Source organism: Antennarius striatus, chromosome 9, assembly GCF_040054535.1.
Source record: "Antennarius striatus isolate MH-2024 chromosome 9, ASM4005453v1, whole genome shotgun sequence".
NCBI lineage: Eukaryota > Metazoa > Chordata > Actinopteri > Lophiiformes > Antennariidae > Antennarius > Antennarius striatus.
The window spans coordinates 1,908,911-1,936,329 of NC_090784.1; the positions used below are offsets into that span (position 1 = coordinate 1,908,911).

Consider the following 27,419-nt stretch of genomic DNA (forward strand, 5'->3'; position numbering starts at 1 on the left):
CTAGTGTGGATGTCACTGTTCAGTTGTGTGTGTGTGTGTGTGTGTGTGTGTGTGTGTGTGTGCTGTCTTTGTAAGGTTCTCATGTTCAGTCTGTTATGTGTGTTTTTCGGATGTTGTGTTGAAGTTGCAAATGTGATGGAGGTGTGAAGTCTGTTATATTAACACGTTTGGAAAAAAAATAAAACTAAGTAAAAAAATATGTGCTGTCTGTGAAGTTCTCATGTTCAGTCTGTGTGTGTGTGTGTGTGTGTGTGTGTGTGTGTGTGTGTGTGTGTGAGGTTCTCATGTCCTTGTTAATGCTGACAGTCTGTCCTTTCCAGCCAGGAGGAGGCCGGGCGGAGGGGTATGTATGCTCCACAGGAGCTCTACACGTTCCCGGCCACACGGGTGGGTGAGTCTAGCACCCTGAAGGTCAACATCCGCAACAACTCCTCCGACATGCATGAGGTGAGGCAGGACTCGTCACCACAGCAACAGGAAGTGAAATGCAGAAGAGAACGCGTCCCTTTCCATACCAGATCAGTTACAACAAAGACGGGAGTCCCTAAAGCTGACTCTAGTTTTAGTTAGTCCTTCCACTTCAAACTTAGGTCCAGTGTATTCATTCAGAAGGTCATGTGACATCAGTGTACTTTATGTATTGCTAATAGAAGTTGCATGAAGACTTTATTTCTTAAAGGAGACATGTGTTCAGAGCCCCTAACAACTGTTGCTGTGCTATGCATGGATTTGATGTTTGATGTGTGGCTTCTCTAATTGATTTGCAGCTGACATTTGTAAACCCTAGGGAGCCCTTCCACATCAAGCATTCCAAATATTCCCTGAGGTGAGTCCACTGGTCATTACGCCCCATCCGAATGCCTGTGATTTCATGTTAATGCTGCAAACACATCTCAATAGCCGGGTGCACACGCTAGAAAACTACTGTCCTTTACAGCAGTGGTCTCCAACCTTTTTTGTTACACGGACTGGATTAGGCCCCGTCCACGCGTATCCGGATCTTTTGGAATTTTTTTTTTTTTTCACCGCATAGACGACAAATTTGAGTCCACACGACATTGTTTTAAAAAAAAAAATCTCCATCCACACGTAAATGCGTAAGCGCGCGCTGATCAACAAGCTTATGAGCGGAACTTCTCCGTAACAACTCTGTTAATGACAGAAGTGAGGACCGGGACATGTGGAAATTCATGACCTCCATCACAGAGTTCTCCACCAGGGGGCAGCGCAACCCAAAATGGCCGACTTTCATCTGTGCTCAATGTGCAGCAGCAGCAGGGCTTAAATTATAAGATGACTAAAAAACAACCAGAGAATTGTTGCCACCAACAACTTTTTTATAACAATATTCAACTTCACTTGGGCGAGCGTTTTCAAAATGTTCCGTTTTCGTCTAGGATATATGCATTGTCATGTGGACAGAAGGCCTAACCGGAGTAAGAAAGTTGCGTTTTCAAAAAAGATCCAGCTGCGTGTGGACGGGACCTTAATCTAAGGCAATATTTTGACGGACAGGCCTGTAAATGACCGGATAAATGACACAAAACGATATCAGCTTTCTTTTTCTTTGCAGTCGTAGGTTCTTTTCCTGTCTCCTCACTGATTCTTTTACCCTGGGCAAACACTTTCCGAAGACGTTTGTTTTGGTTTGTTTTGTTAGCTTGGGAGTTCCTTTTTAGCAGTGATGTATTCTGTGTTAGCAGCCAGAGCGGCTCCTTTAAGAAGATGGTCATGTGACCGAGGCAAGCATCTCGACCAGCGTTAAGAGTGACTCATAGACAGACGTGGAGGAGAGAATCATTTAAAACCGATATTGTTCAGAACCAGATCAGAAATAAAACAAATAGTTCCGGATTCTTTCTGTGCGTCCCGGTACCGACTGACCCATGGCCTGGGGGGGTTGGAGACCACCGCTATACATGGTTTCCCCATATACCCTTATTCAATCCGGCTGCAGAAAAACTTAATTATAGTATAATTAATCGCCTGTAGAGTAATATGAAATCACGCCTGCAGGCGGGATTAGGGAGGAAAAGGTTAAACGTTTTTACAACTTAATGATGAGTGAAAAGTCTCATTTAAGTAAATATGAAATCAATACCCTGTTTGAAAAGAAACAGCTTTTGAAACTTCATGCTCCTTTTTTTCGTCCTTGTTGCTTTTCTGAAAATAACTAAATCAAACCGTTCTTCCATTTGAACAACAAACTAATGACAATGAAAATAATGTTGTCTTCAGATCAGGCTAGCATCGCAGGATTCCTTTCCTGACGTCTTTTGGTTGTGGTGACAGTAAAAATGTTATCATGCATCTGCAAGTTGTTATATGATAAGAAATAAGGCCTGTCTAGATGGAATTTATTGCAGGTGGAGCTCACTGAACAGTTGGACAGCTTTGCTGTTGTTGAAGACAGATGTATGACCTTGATAAATGAAGCATTGATATTTTGGTCAACCTTAATCAGTTTTTACTGTTGAAGTGCACCCTAGAGCCTCTTTTTATTGGTTGTTCATCCAGCTTCCATCCATCTTCTTGAAGATGAGAAGATGGTTGTTGTAGAAAGAGACGACTACAATCGTCTTGTCCGCCTTGGTCAAGGGTCTTTTGGAGCCTTTATATACTGACTATGGGCCAAGGGTGAAGTACACCCTAGAGGAGATTCCAGCTCATTGCGGGGCCACAAGAAAGACAAACACTCAGGCTCACACTACGGACAATTTCGTGTTGACCAGTTCACGTAAGTTGCACGTTTTTGGAGGTGGTAGGAAGCCACAGACCCTGGAGAGAACCCACACAGACATAGGAAGAACATACAAACTCCACACAGAAAGGAATCAAACCCAGAACCTTCTTGCTGTGAGGCGACAGCACTCCCATACTGCAGGTTGTTGATGATGATGTCATATTTTATCTCATCTGCTCCAAGTTTCATTTTGGCATTAATGTTATGTCTGTGAACCTGCATGTACAATACATGTACTGTATGTATGTAATGTTTCATAAAGAACGGACTCATTTTGACTCTTATCAATGTCCGTCCATTAGATCCCAGCACTACCTGAAGCTGCCTGTCCAGTTCAAGCCCACAGCAGCAGGCGGACACGCCGGCTTGTTGCTCATCCATTCAGAAACAGGTGGAAGTCTTGTTATTCAGCTGACCGGTGAGGCGTTGCCTTGAATTCACTACCTACTGGCCTTTGCCACTCCTTCATTCGCATTGGCTCTGGGCGGATCTTTTTTCATGAAAAAGAAGGAATGAAGACCTGAGGAGCCTGGACTGAAATGCTTCTTGCGATTGCATTAGAATGACTGTAGCTGGTTAAACTGGAGATGGCTGCCTCTGAATGGGGTGCAGGTGTCTTCAGCTGGTTGCATTTGAAGCTGAATGATTTGCTCTGACTGGCCCACAATTCTTTTATTCCACACCAGCATATCAGAGAGCTGAGGATTTTTGTCACTTGACTCTCGATCTGGTATTTGCTTTATCCCAGAGTCTAGTCACAAGACAGCAGTGCTGTTGCCAAGGCCTCATACAAGGCTGCATCATTTGGGAAATTTTGGCGATTACCTTATATAACGACATTTTTTTATTTTTTGTTAACGGAGGCAATAAAACGTTAAGTGGGCACATTTTTCAGCTATATGCAGTCATTAACTCGTGATTCTAAGACCACAGACCATCTGATGAGAAACTTAGATTTTCACATCTAGGGCTGAGTGCATTTCATGAAACCCAGCCAGTTCTCTTTCCTAGTGTTCTTTGGCAGGGGCTCCTCATGGTGCAGAGCCCACCTGCGCGGTGGCCTTTGTCAGCGCATGTGTTGATTTCCGAGCAGCTCGTTCCAAACAGTCCAGATGTATGTAATTTAGCCATGGCAGGGCAGCTCACAGCAACATTTAGATGGTTAATGATTGTTATTACTTTCTAAAAGAGTTTCCTCTGGTGAGGCTTTTGTGCGGCAGCTTGCCAGGACTGCTTAGTACGGTTACCATGGCAAAATGGTGTTAATCACTGTTCTAGTCACAGAAAATTAGCTTCCCATTTCCACTTTTGGCTGTTGGGCACATGGCCAGAATTGTTTGGGGGTATTGGATTCACATCCATAATCTGTTTTGGAACTAGAATGGCGTAGGGAAATGAAGGTAAACCTCATTAGAACGTTCTGTAAGCTGTTGGGTGTGACACTAATGTTGATCATTACTCTCCTGCTTGTAGAGCAGTGTGTCAGAGGCTGCTCTCAAAGTGTCCTCACATACTTTGATTTTTCATTTTGCACATGCTTTATGTAATATATAATGTAATATATTGATGTATGCACACATTTCAAATAAAGGTTTGTCATAAAATGCTTGGCTGTCATTAATTATTTCAAACTGCTGTCAGAAAGAAGAACGAAAATGATCAATGAAAATGTGGTATGCTGTGAATTAAACATGCAGATGCTGACAATAATGAAACTAGAATACCTTCATCTGTATTCTCAGGATTTGATCCATCGTCAGTATGTGAGCAGTTTGATCCATCCTTGTGTTCTTTTCAAAATAAGTATTTGTTCCACATCTCAGACGTTCTAACCCCTGGTCCTCCCCTTTGACCCCTCAGGCTGACATCTAATTAGTCCTTTCATTGTTAAATTAGGTTTAAAGCTGCCTTTTTTTATTTTAACTAAACATACCAGCCTCACTAAGGGACACAAACGTAAGTAGTAACTCCTATCTGCATACTAACTCCTATCTACATACTACAATCTGCATACTAACTCCTATCTGCATACTAACTCCTATCTACATACTACAATCTGCATACTAACTCCTATCTGCTGCATACTTCTGTGTTAAAGTGCTTTTATATGTCTGATGGTGTGATTAAGCGCTATAAAAATGAAGGTTGACTGATTGATTGATTGATTGATTGATAACTCCTATCTACTCACTAACTCCAATCCTCACTGCTCCACTGAAGCACTTTTCACAGGTGACCACTTCATGCAGGGTCCCGACCTGTGGCTGGAGGTCCGGCTCTGCCCCGGATCTGGATCTGTAGATGGGGATTCGGTTCTGCTCCGGGTCCGGAGCAGTAGCTGGGGGGTTCGGATCAGGACCCAGCTGGCTGCGGTATGGTGTGGAGGCTGCAGGTGACGCCAGAGCCTCATGCTGGAGCCGGCTGTCAGCAGCATGTACAGTGCGGCGGGGCAGCGGGGCTGGTTCTGCTCCCCACACTGGGCTCCACTGGTGCAGTTGGACCGGACATGTAGCAGCAGCACCGCCCGAACCCAGCGCACCGAGCCTCGGCCACTGCATTCACAGGTAGGGCGCAGCGGCGGGTCTCACTTCTTGCTGTCCGCTCGTGTTTCAACGCCCGAGCGTGTCGTCTATGCGTGCGGGAGAATGTTGCGGTTGTGCTAACAGCGGCGGCTCCGTGCTGCCGAGGCTGCCCGTCGTGGGGTCCCGCTCGGGGGCGGCGGGGGAAGTTGCTGCCGGGAGTTGGAGCCGCTTTCCGAGCTGCGCCAGAGCTAAGCTAACAGGCTAGTTAGCCTCCAGCGGGCTGGCCCTGCCTCCGTCCGCCCCGCGGGGCCACGGCGTCGGACTCTGGTGCTGCCTCCCCCCCGCTGACCCTACCCTCCGTGTGGACGAGAGTTCTGATCCGGAGGGGGGGAGGAATGTGTGTGTGTCCGGCTGTCGTTAGCTGTCCGGTCCCGTTGGTTTAATTAACCGGCTGGCTGAGAGCGGAGCCGCCGCCGTCCGGCTCCATCGGGCGCCGCCAACTTTTTATGCTGATGAGGGGCAGCGATGAGCCGCTGTCACCGGGGGGGGGGTCCTGTGGGACCGGCCGGGGGAACCCCGCAGGGTGGGGTGGGGACACAGAGAGACTCAACCCCCCAGCCTCATGATGGGGGCTCACATGAATCAGGGTTAGGAGACGACACGCAGACTGGTGATCAGCTGCTCGTTTCGTCCGAGCAGAAGTTCAGATGGAGAACAGCAGATGTTTCTACCTCCACTGCTGCATCACTCAGATGTTTCTACCTCCACTGCTGCATCACTCAGATGTTTCTACCTCCACTGCTGCATCACTCAGATGTTTCTACCTCCACTGCTGCATCACTCAGATGTTTCTACCTCCACTGCTGCATCACTCAGATGTTTCTACCTCCACTGCTGCTGCATCACTCAGATGTTTCTACCTCCACTGCTGCTGCATCACTCAGACCTGTAGGAGACACTCATCCTCTGATGTTAATGTTCCGTGTGATCACAAGCAGCTGATGCATAGTAGAATATTTGACGGTGAAATATATGTATATACAGTGAAGCCTTGAATAAATGTGCAAGCAACTGTGTGAAAGCACTGAATTCCAACTGACCCTGAAACATCATCCACGTGGAAACGTTGAGGTTCTTAATATAACCTGTGAAATGTGTCAATCGCACCACAACAGTGTGTTTACTTCGTGCTAAGTAGAGATTCACACCGGTCGTATATCATCCAGCACCACGTCCTGATGCAGGACCCACAGCATGCATGTGATGAATGTGATGGTGCAGAGATCCATGCCCTGACTGCTCGCTGGGCTCCAGCCCACTGATCAGGTTCACAGTAATGTGATTACTGAGCTCTGTTGGCTGCATGGAGTGTGTCTGGTGCAGAGAAGTGTGTGTTTCATTCTGTCCTGGGATGATTGACTGGTGTGTGTGTGTGTGTGTGCCTCTCTAGTGTGTTCTAGTGTTGGTTGGTGACCCCCACACACCGATCAACACTTCATTCTGCCGTGATGCTTGTGACAGCCTGCCGTTGGCTGTAACAGTAGATCTGTGTGACTTGGTGCCGTCTCCTTTTCCTGTCTCACCTGTTTCCTGCGCTGCAGCAGTGATGAGGTGAGCGGTGCAGGTAAAGCCTGAGTTCAGGTAAAGGACACCTTTAGATAGTTGTCATGGTTCTTATGTGGAGACGTCAAATGTGGACACCTTCAGATATTGTTAGCATGTCAGGCTGTCACGCTGTTTGAGACCAACACCAGTGTCACCGCTCCAGATCCTCTGACTTTTTCCTGTTCATTATTTCTGGTGGTGTCTGCTATCAGTTGTTATTCTCTTTCAAAACTTTATAGAAACACTGAGTCCTTGCTTTAAACGGAGCAGAGTGTTTCCTCGCTGTTTCATTATCATCCTCTCAGACTGAGATCGCTCTCACAGCGATTGCAGGAGTCAGTTTTAATGACACAGTTTTTAGCAAGTTGTTGACGAAGGCTTTTTTTTTACCAACTACTGATGTTTATAAGCTATGAAATCATTTGCTACTGTCGTTCATTTCAAAAACGTGTTTTCAGGAGGATTCTAATGCTAGCATCAGTAGATGCCTTCAGGTGATGACATATAACGTCAATGTATACAACTGATTCATTACTGAACTAGAACCAAGGCAGTCACAGACTGCGGCATCCTGTGACACCCCTGAATTCAAAATTTTATCCTGACCTAGTTGCCTAGGTCAAAGATCAAAGCTAGTGACCCGACCTACTGTCATAGATCAAAGCACTAGCTTTGATCTGTGGTCTTACTCACACTGGCCATCTCCCTCATCTGGTTCCTGAGTGTGCAAAAGTTGAAATTTGACCTTGACCTAGTTTTCTCAAGGTCATCATCTCATTTTCATCCCCTTTGCTGCCTGAGTGATGAGCTTTTTGTTTCATCTTTCTGTCTGCAACGGTTGCGAAGATAATTGGTGGACTAACGGACGTACGGACAGATGGAGCCATGGACGTACGAACAAACGGACGAACCCTGACAGTTACAATACACGACCGCTTTGAAACGGGATGTAATAACCAGCAATTGTGTTTATTTTATTTATGGAACTGGTGTATGAAGCTGGTGTCTTTGTAGCATCTTAGTTATGTGTGAGTGTGAATGTGTGTGTGGGCTCTGTGATGGACACACACTCTCGCCCGGTACCTCCCTGTGACCCTTGAAGGGTTAACAGTTCTAGGAGACTGATGGATGAAGGGTCATTACGTGTTCTAGATGGATCTGCTGAACTTGCAGGCACCCCGTGGAGACGTTCACCACTAATAGTTGCATGACGCTGTCCTTGGCCGGTCCACAGACCTGACAGGCGTCTGTGGAATCTGATGAACTCATACGATTGGTCCAGCTGGCTGAGTGGAGGTCTCTATTGGCCGAACCAGCCGTGACCTAATCAGGGAAAAGCAAAGCCAAGCAATGCCCATGTATGACGGGGATCTCCATCAGTGTGGGAACAGACATTAACACCGACATGATGACATGTTTGCTGTACAAAATAGTTATTTACTTCATATGTGTAACATGACTTGTGTGCTCAGCCTTGCATATATTATCTATGCTTTTAAGGAAGGGAAAGTATTAGCTGATAGTTTAGCATTGCTAACTAAATCTGCTATTACTGTACACTGACCACGTACGGCACTCAGAGGGTCAAAAACCTGAACTCAAGTTCTTGAATAGCGCTCTAGAAACAGAGTTGCCACTAGGTGGAGACATTGTTCCCCGAGGAGCAGTAGACTGTACATTAATGTATGGATTAGTAATCTGGATTAATCCTTCTTTTAAAACTCCAACATACATGTGTCATATAATATATTGTCTGTCTGTCATTTATTTATTATCTATCATCAATCTGTTAGTACATCTGTCATCCATCCACTTGTGTGTGCGTGTACTGTGTGTGTGTGCGCTTGTGTTTTATATACAAAATACACATCTCTCACACATACTAACACAGTGACGGTATGCTATCCAGCTATATACTGCAGTGATTTGCTGAACACAGCCCTCTACCACCGTCACTCTTCCGTTCTACTAGCTGACTGTTGGTGGCAATAAAGTGCCAAGAAAAGAAGCAACGCATCGGCCAGACGGGAGAAGAAGAGTGAAGGCTCATGAAGGCTAGTAGAAATAAGACAGGTCCACAAACCATGTATGGATCTTTAGAGCATGAGGTCCTCAGCAGCTAAGAAACAGGAGAACTTTGTTCAAAACCATCAAATGCAGCACCAAAAAACAAACCTGATCCAAGCCTTCAGAAGCCAAATGTTCCCAGTATTTCTGAAGAGGCTACAGTATTCAAACTCTTCTTAGGAGGCTCTGTGCAAGAGTTTATCTTTTAAAAGGTCATAAACATTATTCCAGATTAATTTGGGATTACTTTTTGTGTGCATTTTTTACGTTTTAAAACAGAAAAGTGCTGCTTCACTGTTTTTCTGTGAAGCCCCAGAAATGTTTCACAAACGTCACCCAACCATCCATTGACTCGAACGCGGTTAAATTATTACTGAATGATGTCTGACTGTTCCAAATAGGTGAATGTAACTCTAATCCTAAAGTGAACGTGGACACTATATTATCAGGAGCTACAAAAGTCAAACTACTTCACCGGCTTTCTCCTCTGAAGGTCTGGTCTGTTCACAATCTGCACTGCAAAGGTAGAGTTGGTTCAGACTTAAGTATATAAAAACCCTAACGTCATGAAATAACAACTGAAAAAGTTGAGCGAGCAGACTGTGTGTATTATTAGCTCTTGTCTAGCAGGTGTTTCTGCTTCACACAGCTCACTGTTCAACGGCTTCCAGACGTCTGCGTCCATCTGTCTGTCTCCGCATTCTTGTGTGTGTGTGTGTGTGTGTGTGTGTGTGTGTGAGAGAGAGAGAGTGACTGACCATCGATTTGTGTGTGTGTGTGTGTGTGTGTCCTGCGAGTGCACATGTGTGTGTTTCACTCTTGCCAATTAGCAGCTTCTCACCTCCTGAGGCAAGAGGGTGAGTGTGTGTTAGACAGAGGAGGGAGGCTTGAAGGGGCTTGTCTGACTCTGATGGTACAGCCTTAACCTGAACACACACACACACACACACACACACACACACACACACACACACACACACACACACACACTCCCAAGGTCTGAGCTCCAGCCAGTTGTTGATAATGCGGTGGTTTGTGTTTCAGAGGCCATGTGAAGCGCCAGAATGCGACAGTATTGTGTTTGTGGAGTGAAGGCGCGAGACGAGTGCCAGCCTGCACCGGTGTGTGTGTGTGTGTGTGTGTGTGTGTGTGTGTGTGTTTGTCTGGGCCGTGCTCATGGAAGTGTGCGGCTTTGTATTCACGTATGTACAGTCCATAGCTGTGTCTGCAGTGGTTGCTGTCCCTTTACGAAGTGACAATAACGTGAGACTGATGCTGGAACAGTCACCTGGTGTGTCGCAGCCACACAAAACATCTCATTCAGATGTTCTTCTTCTCATGAGATGGTTTCTTCATACAGACACTCAGATTTCTGTTCCACATTCAGATTTTGAGGCTAATCCTGAGAAGGTTTTTAGAAACATTACCACAACGGTTTATTTTCTATCTGTGTTTGGTTGAAGCTCATCACGTAAAAAAACACCGCAAATCAGATTTTACCATTCTGCTCTAAGAAAGGGAAACATTTAAAACATTTCTATTCCATTTTTAACCTTTCTTGTTTTTCTTACTGAGTTTTTGACGGAATGAATCCCAGAAAGTTGTGTGAGTCAAACATTAGATCAAAGTGTTGAAGGAAACCTTCTGAGAAAACAGCTTTTATATTCAGCCCCCAGTTGGTGCACCATTATAAAGTGATCAAAGACCGTATTTGTAAAATATTCTTGTGTGCTAGCCTTCAGACATCTCAGCATTGAGATGTGGATCTTTTCTGAGAGATAATCTCTGATTCACCTCATACTGAACATTTTCTCAGAGACGTACTACCACTCAGACGTTTGGACACGCCTTCTCGTCTAATGGTTTTCTTTACCGTCAGGATTGTAGATTCTGACTGAAGGCACTATGAAAGAACATGTATGGAATTGTGCAGTAAACAAAAGAAAGTGAAATAACTCGAGCATGTTTTATATTTTAGACCCCCCCCCCCCTTTTGTACACTTTTTGTTCTCTCAGTGAGATTCATGAGGTCACCAGAAACTGTTTTCTAACAGTCTTGAAGGATTCCCAGAGGTACTGAGGACTTGTTGGACCTTTTACCTTCACTCGATGGTCCATCTCTTCCCATTGGGTTTAGGTCAGGTGACTGAAGACCAGGTCATGTGACGCAGCGCTCTATCACTGTCCTTCTTGGTCGGGTTGCCTTCACACAGCCTGGAGGTGTGTTTGGGGTCGTCGCCCTGATGAAAACAGACGATGGTCCTTCTAAACACAAACCTGATGGGATGGCATGTTGCTGCAGGATGCTGTGGTCGTCATGCCGATTCAGCGTGTCTTCAGTTTTAAAAAATCCCCACCAGTGTCTCCAGCAAAGCCCCCTCAGGTCACACCTCCTCCTTTATGCTTCACGGTGGGAACCCTCTCCATGTAGAGACCATCCGTGATTTCTTAGCAGCTCTTTGACCATGAAGGTGTGATTCCGTCAGTCTCCTCTGAACAGTTGGTGTGGAGATGTGACTCACCTGTGGAGTGGTCTATAGTTGTAGGGGGCTTCATTGCTGTTTCCTGTTTGTGTTATTGTTTGTATGGGTTACTGGTTCTATTTCCTGTCTTTGTGAATATTATTTGTAGATGTGACTGGCCAATCACAGGCCCCTGTCTGTAGCCACGTACGCTGCTACAGCGCTGCCTCTCCGGGGTCGTGTCTGCTTCTATTGGGTATATTTTCATTGTAGTTAATGCTTGACACCTGCCATTGTTTGGTTTGACCTGGATCGTGTGGATCCTCTTGTCCTGAACTTGCCCTGTCCGAGGCAAATTTTCCAGATATAGGCAGTGAGGTGGTTGCATTTTTTGCATATGCTGGTGGTGATGGGCGATTACATCATTCACAACGGAAGACATGTCTGTAGTTGCTTTGTTGTGTGTTAAAAAATGGTTATTGTGAATAGACAGTACTTTTTCCAGGAGGAGCCCTTCTTCTTCTCATTTTTCTGACCCTTTGCTTCCCAGTGAAACCCCTCGACAGATCCCGCTTCCCTCAGGCGTTGGAGGAGAGGAACTCTGGAGCATTTGGCTAATGGCTGCATGGTTCCCACACTGATTAGAAGTCCACAAACTGCAGCATTAAGTTGTTGATTAAGTAGATAGGAAGCCCTCTGAAACAACCAAAAAGTGCTGGAGACAGCAATTTGATATTCTTTTACTCTTTAAATGAGTTTCACAGAGCACGTTTAAACACTTTTGTCAAACAGTGTATTCACTTACAGCTTGAGTGTTTTAATACGGTTCCTTCTTGTTTGCATAGCTTCATTTAACCACAGAGCCTAAGTAGTGATTTAATAATTCAGTAAAGTCCCTGCATGAGGGAAAATACTCTCTCACACATATTTCACATTGATGCTGTCAGCCTGAAAAATCTCCACCTCTCAGGACTTTCCATTTTAGTCAGATTAAAGATTCACAGGTTGTATATGAAGAGCAGCAGACGTGAAAACCACCGTGTCAACAGTGATTCTGCTCAGTCTGCCGCTTGTCTCAAACTCAGGAGCAATAAGACGCTAAAATACAGCTGTGTGTGTGTGTGTGTGTGTGTGTGTGTGTTTGTTTGTTTGTTTGTTTTAGGTGTTTGTTGAGGAGCTTTCTAAGAGCTGCTGTGTTAGGTGTAAAATTGAATAGGCTATCTACAGAGGCTACAGAGACGCTAACATTAATCATACAACACTCACACATCCAGTGTGTGTGTGTGTGTGTGTGTGTGTGTGTGTGAATCCAGATCACGGTTTTGTCACATTAATGGTGCAGCCGCTGTGAACCAGCTGACTCTTATGCCGTCATGTGTGTGTGCTCATCTGAGCCAGTATACGACGGGTGTGACACAGCTGAGGTGTGTTTACATCTCCATCTGTGCTGCTGTTGTTATATATGTCCAAGTGTGTGTGTGTGTGTGTACATTGAGCAGACCCCAGCTATGTCTGAGATGTTGGCAGGATGTGGTTCCTACATTATTGATGCGGGCTGTGACCGGGCGATGCAGGCCAGGGGCTACAGCTTTAAAATCACCGGGTGGACTGAACTCGGGCTGAACTCTCAGGGAATTTAGCTGCAGACGATAGAGACGGGCTTTCTGAGAACCGGGAGCCAACAAATGACCTGATTCTGGTGACAAGTTTACCAGTGCATTGTTAATGAAGCTCTTCTTCTTCTTTTTTCTTTCCTTGCCCAGGGTGACATTTACAGGATTGTGCTCGTGGTCCAGGAACGTTGAACGCAGCCCGCTTCACTCAGGAGATGTACGCCACCTAGTTTTTCTGAGTGACTGCGTTAAAAAGACACTTCATTAACCAAAGCTGTGAAAGGAGATATTACATAGATAAGTGTTAGTCATCAAGTAGATGTACAGGAACATTTAGTCAATAGTTGTATCGTGTGCTCGTCAGTACAACTGAACATTTGTAAGGTATACTGTTAAGACATTAACCAATTAAGATATAATAAGATGTCATAATAGATTCCCATTAATCCAACCGAGCTGCTCAACTCTGGCCACACAAGAGCCCCAATCCCTTGGAGAGCCGTGTGTCGTCACACAGTGCATCAGACTGGGCTTTGTACAAGACCTTCAGATCATTTATGTATTCAGACATCGATTATTTATGCATGCAAGCACTTCAGTACAGGCTCAGGGTCCTCACATGCAACTCTGAGAAATGTTACACTTTCTTGGTACACAGATATTTCTGGTAAGAATCCAACCGTCAACAAATCTGATCTTTGATGACTTTTGGACTTATATTTATTTAATTCTAACTGGCACAAAGAAGTTTTTTCACTACTTGAAGTAATTTGCAGACACCCTGAAAACAATACTGCTGATGCCACGAAAATGCAAATTAGCAAATGACGTCACCGAGCCCTCAGGACAGAGCATCATTTTTAGATCAGCAAGAATCCTGAATCTATAATGAATCTCTCTTCCCTTTTATTAAGGAGCATAATTTTAAAGTAAAATAATGAACAGCGGACACGGTGCTGCTTTCTATTTAGTTGGAGCGTCCAGAAAAAGGTGAGTCCAACAGAAGTTAGTAAAAACTACCTGTCAGTCAGACAGGGTTCCCGTGGCGATCAGGCTTGTCCTTAAACTCCTTCAGCACCCTGGGCCCGTCTCCAACACCTCTGAGGCCAGCATCCAGGACCATGAAATAGATAAACCAACTTGACCAGAGTCACTCCTCCATCTGAAACCTAGAACAATACAACAAGCCTTTCTAGTTTTAAATGTCTTCCGAATGCAGTTTGGGAGCAGCTGTTAATGTTTTATAATACGGCCTCCTCTACAGCTCTTATCAGCTCCTGTTTTTCTCCTGAAGAGCTTGATATGTCATGTAAAGCACTTTAGAGCGTCTGGAAAAGCACTTTATAGGAGTATGATGAAATAAACATTAATATAAGTAAGGGACATCGTTATTTAACAGACTCATTTATTCTTTATGATGATGCTGCTGGTTGTGGCTCCCACGCACACACACTCGCACAAACATACGTATACACACACACACACACACACACACTGTACATGTAGTCATTTCCATCACAAATTGCAGTTGATTGATATGTTTGCTTCTTCTTACATTTTCATCATGAATATTAGAACATGGGATATTTTTCAACCTTGGCATAGGTCTAGTCCGCCGGTGCTGTCAGCTGTTGTTTTCATTTGAATTTTAAAGTTCTCCCAAGATACTTATTTAAGTGAGGCCTACATCATTGAAGAAGTGACAAAAGGTAAAAATGCAGAATTTGATGTTTTAGTTGTGAAACTTCTTGAACATCAAAAAGTTGATTAGATGGATCCAAAGGCTTTTCATATGGTTTTTTTTTATAGTTTCTAAGTTGTATTCATTCCAAATTTAATGTCTGGATTTTGAGAGTGTTATGAAGAGACAGTGGTGCAACTTCCCCTAAACTCAGGATTAACTGGTTACGGTATATTTCCAACATCTTATTTTAAACCTCTCATTCCACCAGTGATAATTAAATTAATTAGATTAATATCTTGTGGCTAAATTGAAAGTATATTTTTTGCAACCGACTTGGACTGTGAAATTAGATTAAGGCCATAAAATGGCATCAAAGTTAGTAGCGCTAGCTGGTGAGTCTGTTTCTCAGACTCCCGGCTGCTCTGGAGGCAGAAATATCCAACCTGTTACTAGGCAGCTGGACTAAATGTGTGTGTGTGTGTGTGTGTCCGCTAATAGTGTGTAGTGATTCAGTCAGTGGGGTAGAGTAGGCTGGTGTGGGCCTGGTTCGGACTGAGTGTGTGTTCATGTGAGATAACTCGACTTGTGGGCTGGCAGGAGCTGCTGGAGGTCTGTTTAGGTTCGGGGCTAGTGTGGAGGAGGATAGCCTCCGAGTGACTGCTGAGACCTTCAAGGAAAGTTTCCCTGGCTCTGAATCCACGCTTTTAATTGCTGAGAGTCTTTGTGAATACTAACATCCAGCACTAACTCACTCCCTTTCTTCTAGTCTGGTCTCTCTCTCCCTCCATCGTTGAATGCCCCTTCCCCTCTTTGAACCATCAAAGAGTCTGGGTGGGTTCACATCCTTAACTTCAGGGTGACAGGTGGGTGTTGCAACAAGAGCCGAGCGGTTTCATGTTGTCACCTAGTGTTTCATGTCATGTGTTCAATTGTTTTATTTCATCGTCCATCAGGCCTCCCTGTAAAGTGTGGCGTAAGCATTGATGTGGATGTTTCTACGCTGATTACCCAATGTTGCATTCATGAACGTTTTCAGAGCTGTTAAATGTAGAGCTGCACCAGGAGGTTCTCCTGGTTTTGTTGCATGATGGTTAACACACACAAACACACACACACACACACACACACACACACACACACACACACACACACACACACACACACACACACACACACACATATATACAGCACCTTTACAAATACACATGTAGTAAGCTTGGACTATAATAGGTTCACACATGTCATCATCACAGTGGATTTTTTTTCACCGTCAATGAATAATTATTTAAAAAAAAATTAAATTCGAATGTTTTGTGTTTTGTAGGCTAGGCTTGGTTTTTTTTTTGAGATGATGTACAGTGTGCCCTCACGCATTTGTGCATTAACACTCGCGACTTCACCTCATTGTGGATTTTTGGTACGTAGTCACATGATACCGTACGGATATTCTATTGGCTGACGGCATCCGGAAATGCGTTGCGTTCCGTGAGTCTCGGAACGCAACGCACTTCCATAAGACATAAAAGTGCTTTAAACAGTCTATCAGAATGTATTAAAGGTAATACAGATAGAAGGTGGTTTAATATCAGTATGGGGGGGTTCATAAACGTTCAGATTACCGTAAATAATAAGATAAATAGTCATTTGCTATATTGCGGAGTTTGTTATTTGCGTGTGGTTCCTGGAACGCCTTAACCGTGGGTAACAAGGGCGCACTGTAGTTAGAGGGGTTGAGACAGTTTAATACGAGACACTACCAATCAAGTGTTTGGACACACCGTCTCACTCAGTGGTTTGTCTTTATTATTATTAGTTTCTCCATTGTTCATAGATGTGAGTGTGTGTGTGAGCAGTTGTTTGTCTTTCACGTGGCTCTGCATTGCACTGGCGATGCCCCTGGAGTGTCCCCTGTCTCTTGCCTGCAGTCTGGGATTGGGATTGGGATTGGTTCCAGCAACCACCGTGACCCACAAAGCAGGATTAAATGATAATGGTCGTCTCATCTACAAGAAAATGGATGGATGGATTCCTCAAAGTAGCCCCGCCCCTTTGCTAACCCTTGAACTTCTCTCGCTGAGCCTCATGAAGTTGTCCCCTGAAGTGGTTTCCACTCCACAGGTAAGTTATGTCAAGGTTCATTTGTGGATTTTCTTCTCTTCTCAATGGGGTTGGAACCATTGGTTGTGTTGTTAAGTCCAGTTAGTTACACAACTAACATCCCTATTTGACAAATGTTAGAATCCATATTATGGCAACAGCCAATCAGCTAACTAAAGTGAAATGACAGTTCATAAGGTACATACAAAAATAGAAGAAATCAGAAGTGTTGTACCTTAATTTTGTGTACCATCTCGTATACCATATGGAACATGATGGAACGTTTTGTAACCCTGCATTGATTCGGATTATCCAGCGTTTTTCCATCGTCGAGAAAGTCTGAATATCTAATCTTATGAGTTCACCAAAAACACCCAATAAAGACTGAAGGAGCAGATACTGTTGGCTGAATTGTAATTCTTTCCATTTAGCATCACCATAATCATTACATTAGCAGACTGAGTGTCTTTATTTTGCACCTTTATAGTAGTCCTAAAGGCTTGGCAAATGTTTTTAGTCCTTTTAGTCAGAGAAGGATGCTGAGTCATTTCTAGTACCCTGCTTAGACAATTAATTACATGATGATGAAGCTGTTGACGACTCACCTGAAGTGTCTGCAGTCATGCCAACATTAGTAGCAGCTGCTGGGCGCGCTTCGGTTTCAGGCTATCAAACATGGGATGCTCTTCAGCTCTGTGTTTATTGATGTGCTGTCTGCTTTTGGTTGTGATAAGTTAGCATGTGGGTGATGATCTGTGTCATTTCAGTTACTCTCATCCAAATGCTTCTATTGTTACTTGTTAGTACCTATGTAACCAGGTACCATTACACCTACTGTTACCAAGCCTTACCTACCAAACCCTGAAGCTGTGTCTGTAAACTCTCAACATGACATCCACACAGATGTCAGTGTCAGTGAAGCAAGACATCATTAGGCTGAAAAATCAAAACAAACCCATCAGAAGAATGGCAGAAACATTAGGTCAACTGCCAACGTCAACTGTTTGGAACATTCTTAGAAAGATCGCACCAGAGAGCTCAATAACACCAAAAGGCCCAGGAAACAGATGTGGTGGATGACAAAATTCTTTCCCTATTGAAGACAAACCTTTTGACAACAGTCGGTCAGATCAAGAACACTCTCCAGGGAGTAGGTGTGTGTGTGTCAAAGTCAACGAGCAAGAGAAGACTTCACCAGAGTGAATACAGGGGCTTCGCCACGTCAACCACTGATGAGCCTCAAAAACAGGACAACCAGATTATACACTTCTTTTTTAATTTTAATTCTGTATATTATAGTGATCCCGAGGGTAAATTAAGAGCACACTCTAGTTTCATCAAACAAACACATGCATATGTGTTAGTATGTACAGGCCCCTGTAATACACACAACCACACACAAGGGGGCCTGTAGGCACGCAGCGGGAAGTACAATGGCGGGCAGCTCCTACATGGTGCACCCCAAACAAGCAACTTGTACAAGGGGACGGCGCCTTGCTCAAGGGCGCCTTGCTCAAGGGCGCCTTGGCAGTGCTTGGGAGGTGAGCTGACACCTCCCACTGTCAGCTCACACTCCAGGCGGCTGGGCGGAAGCGGACATCAAACTGCTGATGTGGAACAATAGACGACCCGCTCTACCGCTCGACTGCTTTACCGCTGAGCCACTGCCGCCATTTTGCCAAATATTATTTAAAAAGCTTTAGAAGTTCTGGAACATCATCCTATGGACAGATGAGACAAGATCAACTTGTACCAGAGTGATGGAAAGAGAAGAGTATGGAGAAAGACAGGAACTTCTCATGAATCAAAACAGACTACCTCATCGGTGAAGCATGGTGGTGGTCGTGGCATGGTGTGATCCTGTATGGTTGATGATGGGCCTGGTTCCCTTATATTACTGATGTCACTGCTGACAGAAGAAGTAGGATGACTTCTGAAGTGTTTCTGGTGATATTAACTGTTCTTCTTCAGCCAAACACTTCAGAACTCGTTGGACAGTGCAGTGCAGATGGACTGTGTCCTGAAGCATAATGCAAAAGCAACCAGTTACTCAAAGCAAATAAGGGGAATGTTATGCAATGACTAAATCAGTCACCCAACCTGAATCTGACTGAACATGCATTTCACTGATGGGGACGTTCCTCGAGAACAAGAAGGGCCTAAAGACAGTTACAGTAGAATCCTGGCAGAGCATCTCCAGAGAGGAAACCCAGCGTCTGGTGACATTTATGGGTCACACACTTCAGGCTGTAAGTGACTGCAAAGGATTTTCAACCACAAATCAAAAAGTGAAAGTTTCATTTATGACTGCTGTATGATTGGTTTTCCCTCGACTTTTTGGCCCTTAAAAAGTGACCTATAGAGACTGTTGGGACACCTACACTGCTCACCTGATTTGGATGTAAATACCCTCAAACTAAAAGTTAAAATCTGCAGTTAAAACACATCTTGTTCTTTTTTTTTCTTTTCAAATCCATTAAGGTGGTGAATAAAGGTAAAACGTTACCATGTTGGGAATATTTTACCTACCTTCCTCTTGTAAAGTGCTTAATTGATAATAAGTTATACAGTGGTATCTCTACTTATGAATGTCTCTACATACGAAATTTTCTACTACGAAACGCCTCAACAGGAAAATATTGCCCCTAGTTACGAAAGAAATTTCAAGTTACGAAAGGTAAAAATACAGTATGGGCTGATACTCGCAGCTCCCACAGGTTGCTGAACGCAACATTCTCATAGCTGCTCTGTCATTGGCTATTACCTAGCATCTTCCTGGCATCCCATTGGCTAAGAGGGACCTCTGTGTGGAGCTAGATAGGTGTTTATGCAGTGTCTTCGTCATTCGGCCCTCGACCCATGAGGTGTTCTGATAGTTTTACATAAATATATTAACTTTTAGAGTATTCACTATGGACCCCAAGAAAGTGATGGAGAAAAGAGGAAAAGAAAAGACGAAGAAAAGAGTTTTTTTGTCCGTACAAACAAAGCAAGAGATGATAGAAAAGCCTGAAAAAGGGATGCGTTTGGTTGATCTCTCCAAAGAATATGGCCGTAATGCATCTACAATCACCACGTTATTAAAACAAGAGGAAGTTTAAGGAGTTTAAGGCGTCACGTGGGTGGTTGGAGAAGTTCAGAAGGAGGACTGGAATTCACTCTGTTGTTCATGGTGGGGCAAGAGGGCATGAACCAAAGAGGGCAAAAAATCAATGAGGACAGCAGTTAGAAGGTAAATTACCGTCATTATTATTATTTTTTCTTTGTTTTTGACATTATACACAACTTTCATTTATTGTGTAATAATCTAATTGTAACATGTATTTGTTACATGTTTTGATGTATTTTTATGTTTTATAAAACATTTATGTCTGAATTTTTGTGGGCTTGGAACGGATTAGGGCATTTGTATGGAAAACGCATCTCTACTTACAAAATTTTCTACTTATGAAATTTCTTCAAGAAGCAATTAATTTCGTAAGTAGAAGTACCACTGTACTCATCTGGTACGGTACAGATGAGATGTGGGCTTGTTGGCAGCCATATTTATCAATCAATCAAGTTTTATTTATATAGCGCTTAGTCACGGCAACAGACATTTCAAAGAGGTTTAACAGACAGAAAAACCCAACTGAACCCTCCAGAGCATAAGCAACAGTGGCGGGGAAAAACTCCCTTGATGAGGAAGAAACTCCGGACAGGACCCAGACTCTTTTGGGGGCCGTCCGCCTTGACCGGTTGTGTGGAAAAGAAATAGAAAGAAGATAAGGACAGCTGGGCTTGCGCTAGCCATTCGCCACTTCGCCATTGGCGAAATAAATTCCTGATTGGCTACTGGGTTTTTAGACTGTATAGCCACAGTGGCGTTCTTATTTTTACGGAAAAAAGGCTAAAACTTACAACTTTTTCGCCGCTACTTCCGCTAGCGAACGGCGCTAGCGCCGCTATTTCCGCATGCCGACGGAATTTAGCCGAAGTGACCCGAACGCTCCCGATCATTAAATATGCACTCGGGTCATGACCTCCTCTCGTCCAATGAAAAACAAAATACTGTTTTTTTCCAAGCTGAATTGGTGTACGACAAGGAGAGGACCATCGATCAAAAGAATCCAGTGTTTTCTAGTAGAGTTTGTCTTAAAGTCCTCATTAATAAACAAATGGTGAATGCTGAGGGGGGGGGGGGGGGGAGTGGAGACAGACCGATCAGAAGGTCAATGAAAGATATTATCAATACTTGTTTGTAGTCTTAGACTTTTGTTCCCTCTGACCAGCAGGAATAACCAGCGATGATGTAAATGTGTTTTCACCTCGCTTGATATTTTATATGCCTTTTTAAACTGAAATTAAAAAATCATGTTATTGGATTAAAAAAAATAAAATAAACTATGGCATACCAATGGTGTTGGTGGTGGTCAAAGTGGTCAAACACTGAGTAATATTTAGTATGACTATCTTCAGAGTGAATGAAGTTTTCAATGGTTGAATCTCACATTCATTCCTGCATAAAGTGGGACAGAAATACAGAGAGTTCAGCTTCAGCTGTTGGCTTTAGTGTATTTTTGTAGGTAAACTCAACAGAAGATTTTGTCCTCAGAATGCAGGAAAACAACCCATTTTCTAAAACATTTCTCAGGGGAGGCCCCCCGGACCCCCCGCGACGAGCGTTGGTCATCCGCCCGTGTGCCACTGTCTTGGACACAGAGTGTGGCTTTTTGTGGCTTACTCAATTCTTTTACACTGAGCCACAGTGGCTTAGTCACACTAGCTCCTAGTGCAAGCCCAGGACAGGGTATGAAGAGAGACAGAGAGAGTGGCAGATAGACCAGATAGATTTCTGTCAACACTTCTCCATTCTCTAAAGCAGAGACATGTTGAAAGTAGTTTTTCTCATTTCATATTGGTAAATGGAGAGTGGGTTGTGTCTAATAGATGCACAGACTTGGAACAGTTTTGGGAAAACCAGACCTTAGCAGGAAGCATATCATCACTGCATTGTGAGTCTGTGTGACGCCTGTTTTTTGCAGAGCTCTGCAGTCTTGTCTTGCCAACTGTTGTGAAGTTGGAACGTGGCCAACTGTGACAGTACCTACTGGTGCGTCAACTTGAATACCACACACACAGCCATTCAGACACATGAGGTGATGGAAATGCCATAAATCTGCCAGTGGGGCTGAAATGAGCTTAGTGCCACCAGGGGGGTGGAGTTGAGGGCGGGGGGTGCTCTTAAGAGATGTGTGTACTATAAAATCCAGCAGGCTATAAAAGTCGATCTGTTGTGTGGAGCAATGTGTACATCTCTGTCTGCCTGTACAACAAGTTCTGGAATTATCCATCACACACACACACACACACACACACACACACACACACACACACACACACACACACACACACACACACACACACACACACACACACATCTAATGTTCTCCCTGTCTTTGTTTCGTGTTTTCCTTTTTATCATGATATCTTTCTATTTAGCTCTCAGTGTGTTTATCTCCATCCCCTTAGCAGGGTTTCCGTCCAAGTATTATTATTATGTAAATCATTATGCATCAAATTGTAACAGCTGATAGGAAACAGAACATTTCCTCTATTTCTTCAGCCTATTTGAAAACTTTTGGCTGGAATGGAATTATGGAAATTGGCTGCATAGTCAAAGTTAAGACGGAACTTTCTAATAATTTACTCCACAGGGTTGAAAATGTTTGCATACAATGAAGTGTAAAGTTTCCCCTGCAGCACCTACACACAACCCATCTGGAACCCACGTGTGGTGAGCCTGTGGGGGCCATGGCCATGAGCTAGTGCATCAAGTCGGGAATGACAAGTTACTTCTTCCCTGTATATGGACTATTTCAATCTTCTTCCATGGAGTTGGGATTAGGATCCATTTGTCTCTCCTTATGTCATACAGTAGTACCTCGACATACACGCTGCTCAGCATACACGTTTCTTAAGATACAAGCCGTCACGCTGTCCATGTTTGTTAGACATGAGTGAAAACCTGAGATACGTTCCATCCTTCAGGACACCACCGCTAGTTGGCGGATGGATACAACATCTGCTGAGACCGGATCTCATTCTTTCCCACATGTTGGTGGATGGATACATCATCAGCTGAGACAGGATCTCGTTCTTTCCCACATGTTGGTGGATGGATACATCATCAGCTGAGACCGGATCTCGTTCTTTCCCACATGTTGGTGGATTGATACATCATCAGCTGAGATCGGATCTCGTTCTCGTTGGTGGAGTAAAGACGTAGATCGTGTGTTGTCATAACACTTGCATTTCTTTTCATTCTCTATCTGTGTTTATGTAATTTATATATGATTAATTATACAAGTAAAGTCTGCATTTCTATTGTTTTGATTAAAATGTGTTGTTTTTTCATAATTTAAGGGCTTTGTCTCTTTTTTCCAAGGCTGGAACAGATTGAAATGATTTTATTTATTTTAAATGGGGAAATATTTGCCTTACAACCTGAGTCCCAGAACAAACTAAAGTCGTATTTCAGTGTACTAACGTACAACACTTTTCTTGCAAGATGTCATGGGTTAAATCTGAAGTGTTGATCCAAGTAGACACCATTATTTAATGATATTGTACTTCTACCCATGAAAACATAGCAGACCTTTCATTTAGCCTTCTGGATACACAACAGTTTTTCAAGCTGACTTGTTTATCTGACTTGTGTTTGGCCGTAGTGTGTTCTTCTGTAGTTTACAGCAGCTGCTAGCAGCCTGTAGGTGTATTACTGCTACCTTCTAATGGTACGTGGTGCTGTTCCGTTACAAAACAGGTTGTGGGGAAACATTATGACATGGCAATAACCATGTGTAAAAGCCATTTTTGAAATGAACAAAGGACTATTTAAATGTTCAAAATCAGTTCCCACCTTTGTAACATTTACGCTGTAACTGTCCAAAAACAAGACCGTTGTTGTATATTCTTTGAGCTGCATATTTACAGGATCTCAAATATTTCCAAGAAAGCTGTCATGTTATTCAGTGTGATGTCATTTGGCTGCTGCTTGATGTGACTTCCAGGAGACATGACTGAAGTGTAGGAATGTAAATGTACTAAAGTAATGACGAAGACCTTAACATGACCTCAGTCATAAAGTTTGTGAATCATGCTAGATAGATTTAAATGCACTGCGTTGGCTGTTAAACAATGAGGACGATTAAGGCTGCAGCTCTCAGTTATTTTAGTACGTATTTGATGTTATCTGATGATTAAGCAAGTAATGAAATAAAAGATATCATGTTCTTTGTAACATTAATCATTATGTTACTTGCCTTATTCAGGAGCAATAGTAACATACAAATAAAATAAGAAACAAAGAAAATAAAAGGAATCTTTTAAATGAACTAATTGATTCCCTTTCGGAAAAATAACATGCTTATTGTTTAAACTAATAAAATCTCCATAGTTTGCAATAAAATTGTAAAACGCTCTCCACCTGCTATATTTATAACTTGCTCATTGTTTTATTTATTTTTATTTTATTCTGTTCTATTTTGTATTAATTTTATTAATCTTATTACTTAGTGTGATTTATCTATCCACTACTCCCTACCCTAACTCTTTAAAGCATTTTCAGTGGGAGCCTGTGACACAAGCATTTCAATGCTAGTGACTTCTACATGTGATTGATGTGCACATGACAATCAAGCTTTGATTGATTGATGAAACACTGTCAAATGATATTCTGAGTTTTAAAGCGATTGAAAGAATTTTCAAAATCACAAGCAGAATATTATTTATATTAACAACACGTAGCAGCTGCTGTGTAGCCACCACACGGATGCCTGTTCTTCACTGAATGAAAGGAAACATTTGTAGAACTAAGCTGTAATCTAAAGTCGTAACAATAGCACCTGTGTTTTCTTTTCATTTTAATTTGGATATTTTCTGTTGTGTCCTCTGTTACATTTTAGCAGCTGAGTAAGTTGAGTTTTTCGAGGAATCTGTTCAGCCCTCAAGACAATGACTCCCATGATCCCTCACTACTTCCTGTGTCCTCACACCCACCATCATAAATTACAGTCTGTGTATTTAATGTTTCATTAATCAACCGCTTTTTCTCAAAACTCACAAGTCTTGGTTCATTTCTCTGTTAACTGCATATTGCATGAACGTTGCTCCTTGGCTCTCCTGTTTGCTAGCAAACAGCAGAAAAATGCCTCGGAGCTGTTGTGTTGTGGGTGTTTACCAACAGGGTAAAGAACAGGATACAGATTTTATAAGCAGCCAAACCACAAAACTGATCCTGTGAAGAGGACAGATGTGGATACCAACACACAGTGTACATAGTCTAACAGTATATATGTAACAAGAAAGTTGTTGATACTCATCATACATGACAGAAAGAGGAGTACACGCCTGCTAATACGCTCTTAATATGTTTTACACAGAGCTTTTGAAACTTGTTACATATTGGTGTGTGGGTAGTTTGGTTTTCAGAGCATGACACACTGGGATCTGTTTCTGTAGAATTTAACACCCATCATAAACCAAGAACACAGAACACATAAGGAAGCTGATGGTTCTGACGTCCACAGCCCTGGATGGGACCTTCGTTCACAAGTACTCAGTCGAGATAAATCTAAGAAATATTGGACTAATTCAGAGTGGGGTGCGTCACAGATTGGTGTCCATATGTCGTCAAAACTGCCACACCTCCTCAGTCAGTAGCTTGTCCTACAAACGCTGCTGTGATATTTGATGTGTCGTCAGACTGTCATGGACTTTTTGCAGCTCATTTGCATTTGATACATACAAATTAGATGCCCAGTCAGAAGGTGTTTAATAACACCACTAGTGGTAAAAAGAAATCATTATCATCATAATGTCCATCTTTATTCAAGCATTGGTCTCATCTTTAGCTGCTTATCCTCCTTGCGGGTCACGGGTTCTCAGCTGGCTATGGACGAAAAGCAGGGTACGTCCTGGACGCATCGCCAGCTCATCCTGGGGCCACATGAAAGAAAAACAACCATTCACCCACACACTCACACCTAAGGACAATTTAGATTGATCAATTGTTTCTGGAGGTGGGAGGAAGCTGGAGAACTCGGAGAGAACATGCAAAGTCTGAAAGGATTCAAACCTGCAACATTGCTACCCATCATCATGACTCTTTGAGTGTTTAGGTAACAAAGAAGAAAGAAATGGAGAAACATTTTTAAAGACTATAAATGTTATAATAAATATTGGATGAACACTAACAGGTGTTGCTTTTCGGTGAAATGTCTGTTCCACTGAGGAGAGAGGAAAAGATGGCCACAAATAAAAGTAAACCAACTGAGTCTTGGGTGTGAAAATGTGCATCAAATTCTTTTCACTCAGCCATGCTGATTAGAATCAGGTCAGAGGATGGGTCTGAATCTTTTGAATGTGCATTAGTTGAAAAAGGGGTAAGTTTGTCATTGGAGCTGAGCTAATGAGCAGAGGTGGCAGTCCTCCATTGTCACTGCGAGAGCCAGCAGATCGTAGGACCTACAGTCTGGTTACCTGGCATCCACGTCCCTGTCTGGACACCGACTCCATCAGTCCCCACCAGTCTCCATCAGTCGGCATGTCTGCCTGTCCTCTGGCTGTTTGTCTGTCCGTCATCTTTGCTGTTTGATGTTTTTATTTGAGTACTTCATGTGGTGTAGTGTCTGGCCATGATGCAGCAGTATGTTTGAAGTGTAACCGTTAAATAGGTCATTTAACCCACAGGAGAAATGCATTATAGCAGATGGCTAATGGGTCAAGGAGAATTATACAGTGCCTTGTGAAAGTGTTGCCCACCCCCAAGAACTTTTTTGACATTTTGCCACATTTCAGGCTTCAAACTTAAAGATAACAAACTGAATATATTTTTCAAGAATCAACAACATGTGAGACACAATCGTGAAATGGAACCAAATGTATTCAACATTTTATATTGTGTTTAGAAATAACTGAAAAGTAGGATGTGCAAAAGTATTGGACCTCTGTTCTCTCAGCTCAGCTAACCGACTCCAGAAGTTCCCCGATGACTTCTGAATGATCCAGTGTTGACCAGAGTTCACCGGCGTGTCATTTGGTCTCACATTTGGACATCCTACTTTTCAGTTTTTTATTTTTCTGGGGAATGTTGTGAGAGCTTGACTTCATTTGATCAATGACTTGATTTGCCTTGGTATTGACTTCTGAGTTGCTTGTGAGATTTAATCCCAACTCTACCTTCACCTCGGGCGCTCCAGTCGTACCTCAGTCAGTGGCCATGAACACATTTAATTTATGTGTTGTATCTGATGAAAGCCTTTGAGATGAATGTGTTGTGAGTGAAAAATACAGAGGAAACACTCATCCAGTACACAACACGTCTAGATACTGCCTCCTGTTTGATTCTTGCACTCAGTGTTGTTCTTGTTTTCTGAATGCGGGACCAACTTTTGTAGATTTTGAAATTGGAATATTTGTACCTGAAATGCCAAACAAGATTGTCCAACCACTGAGCAGAACATACGGGCAGATTTCATGATGATTGTGATGAGTTGTGTGTTTGAGCAGCATAACCAGAACCAGCTGTGCTTCGCTGGTATTAAAGAAGATGCTAAGAGGATGCTAATGGTGCCGTAGTAAAGC

At 43.1% G+C, this 27,419-nt stretch overlaps 2 protein-coding genes across 2 annotated transcripts in view; both read left to right on the forward strand.

The window, feature by feature from the left end:
* cep192 (centrosomal protein 192) overlaps positions 1-4,325 on the forward strand; it is a 32,625-nt gene extending 28,300 nt beyond the window's left edge. Inside the window, exons 43-45 of the mRNA XM_068323543.1 lie at positions 321-447; positions 768-826; positions 3,046-4,325. Of these exons, the coding sequence (XP_068179644.1) occupies positions 321-447; positions 768-826; positions 3,046-3,178 (319 nt within the window). The 3' untranslated portion in view covers positions 3,179-4,325. The remainder of the gene's footprint in view (positions 1-320; positions 448-767; positions 827-3,045) is intronic.
* A 611-nt stretch (positions 4,326-4,936) lies between these two features.
* LOC137601085 (low-density lipoprotein receptor class A domain-containing protein 4-like) overlaps positions 4,937-27,419 on the forward strand; it is a 185,368-nt gene continuing 162,885 nt past the window's right edge. Inside the window, exon 1 of the mRNA XM_068323085.1 lies at positions 4,937-5,307. The gene's annotated coding sequence lies outside the window, so the exon portion shown is untranslated. The remainder of the gene's footprint in view (positions 5,308-27,419) is intronic.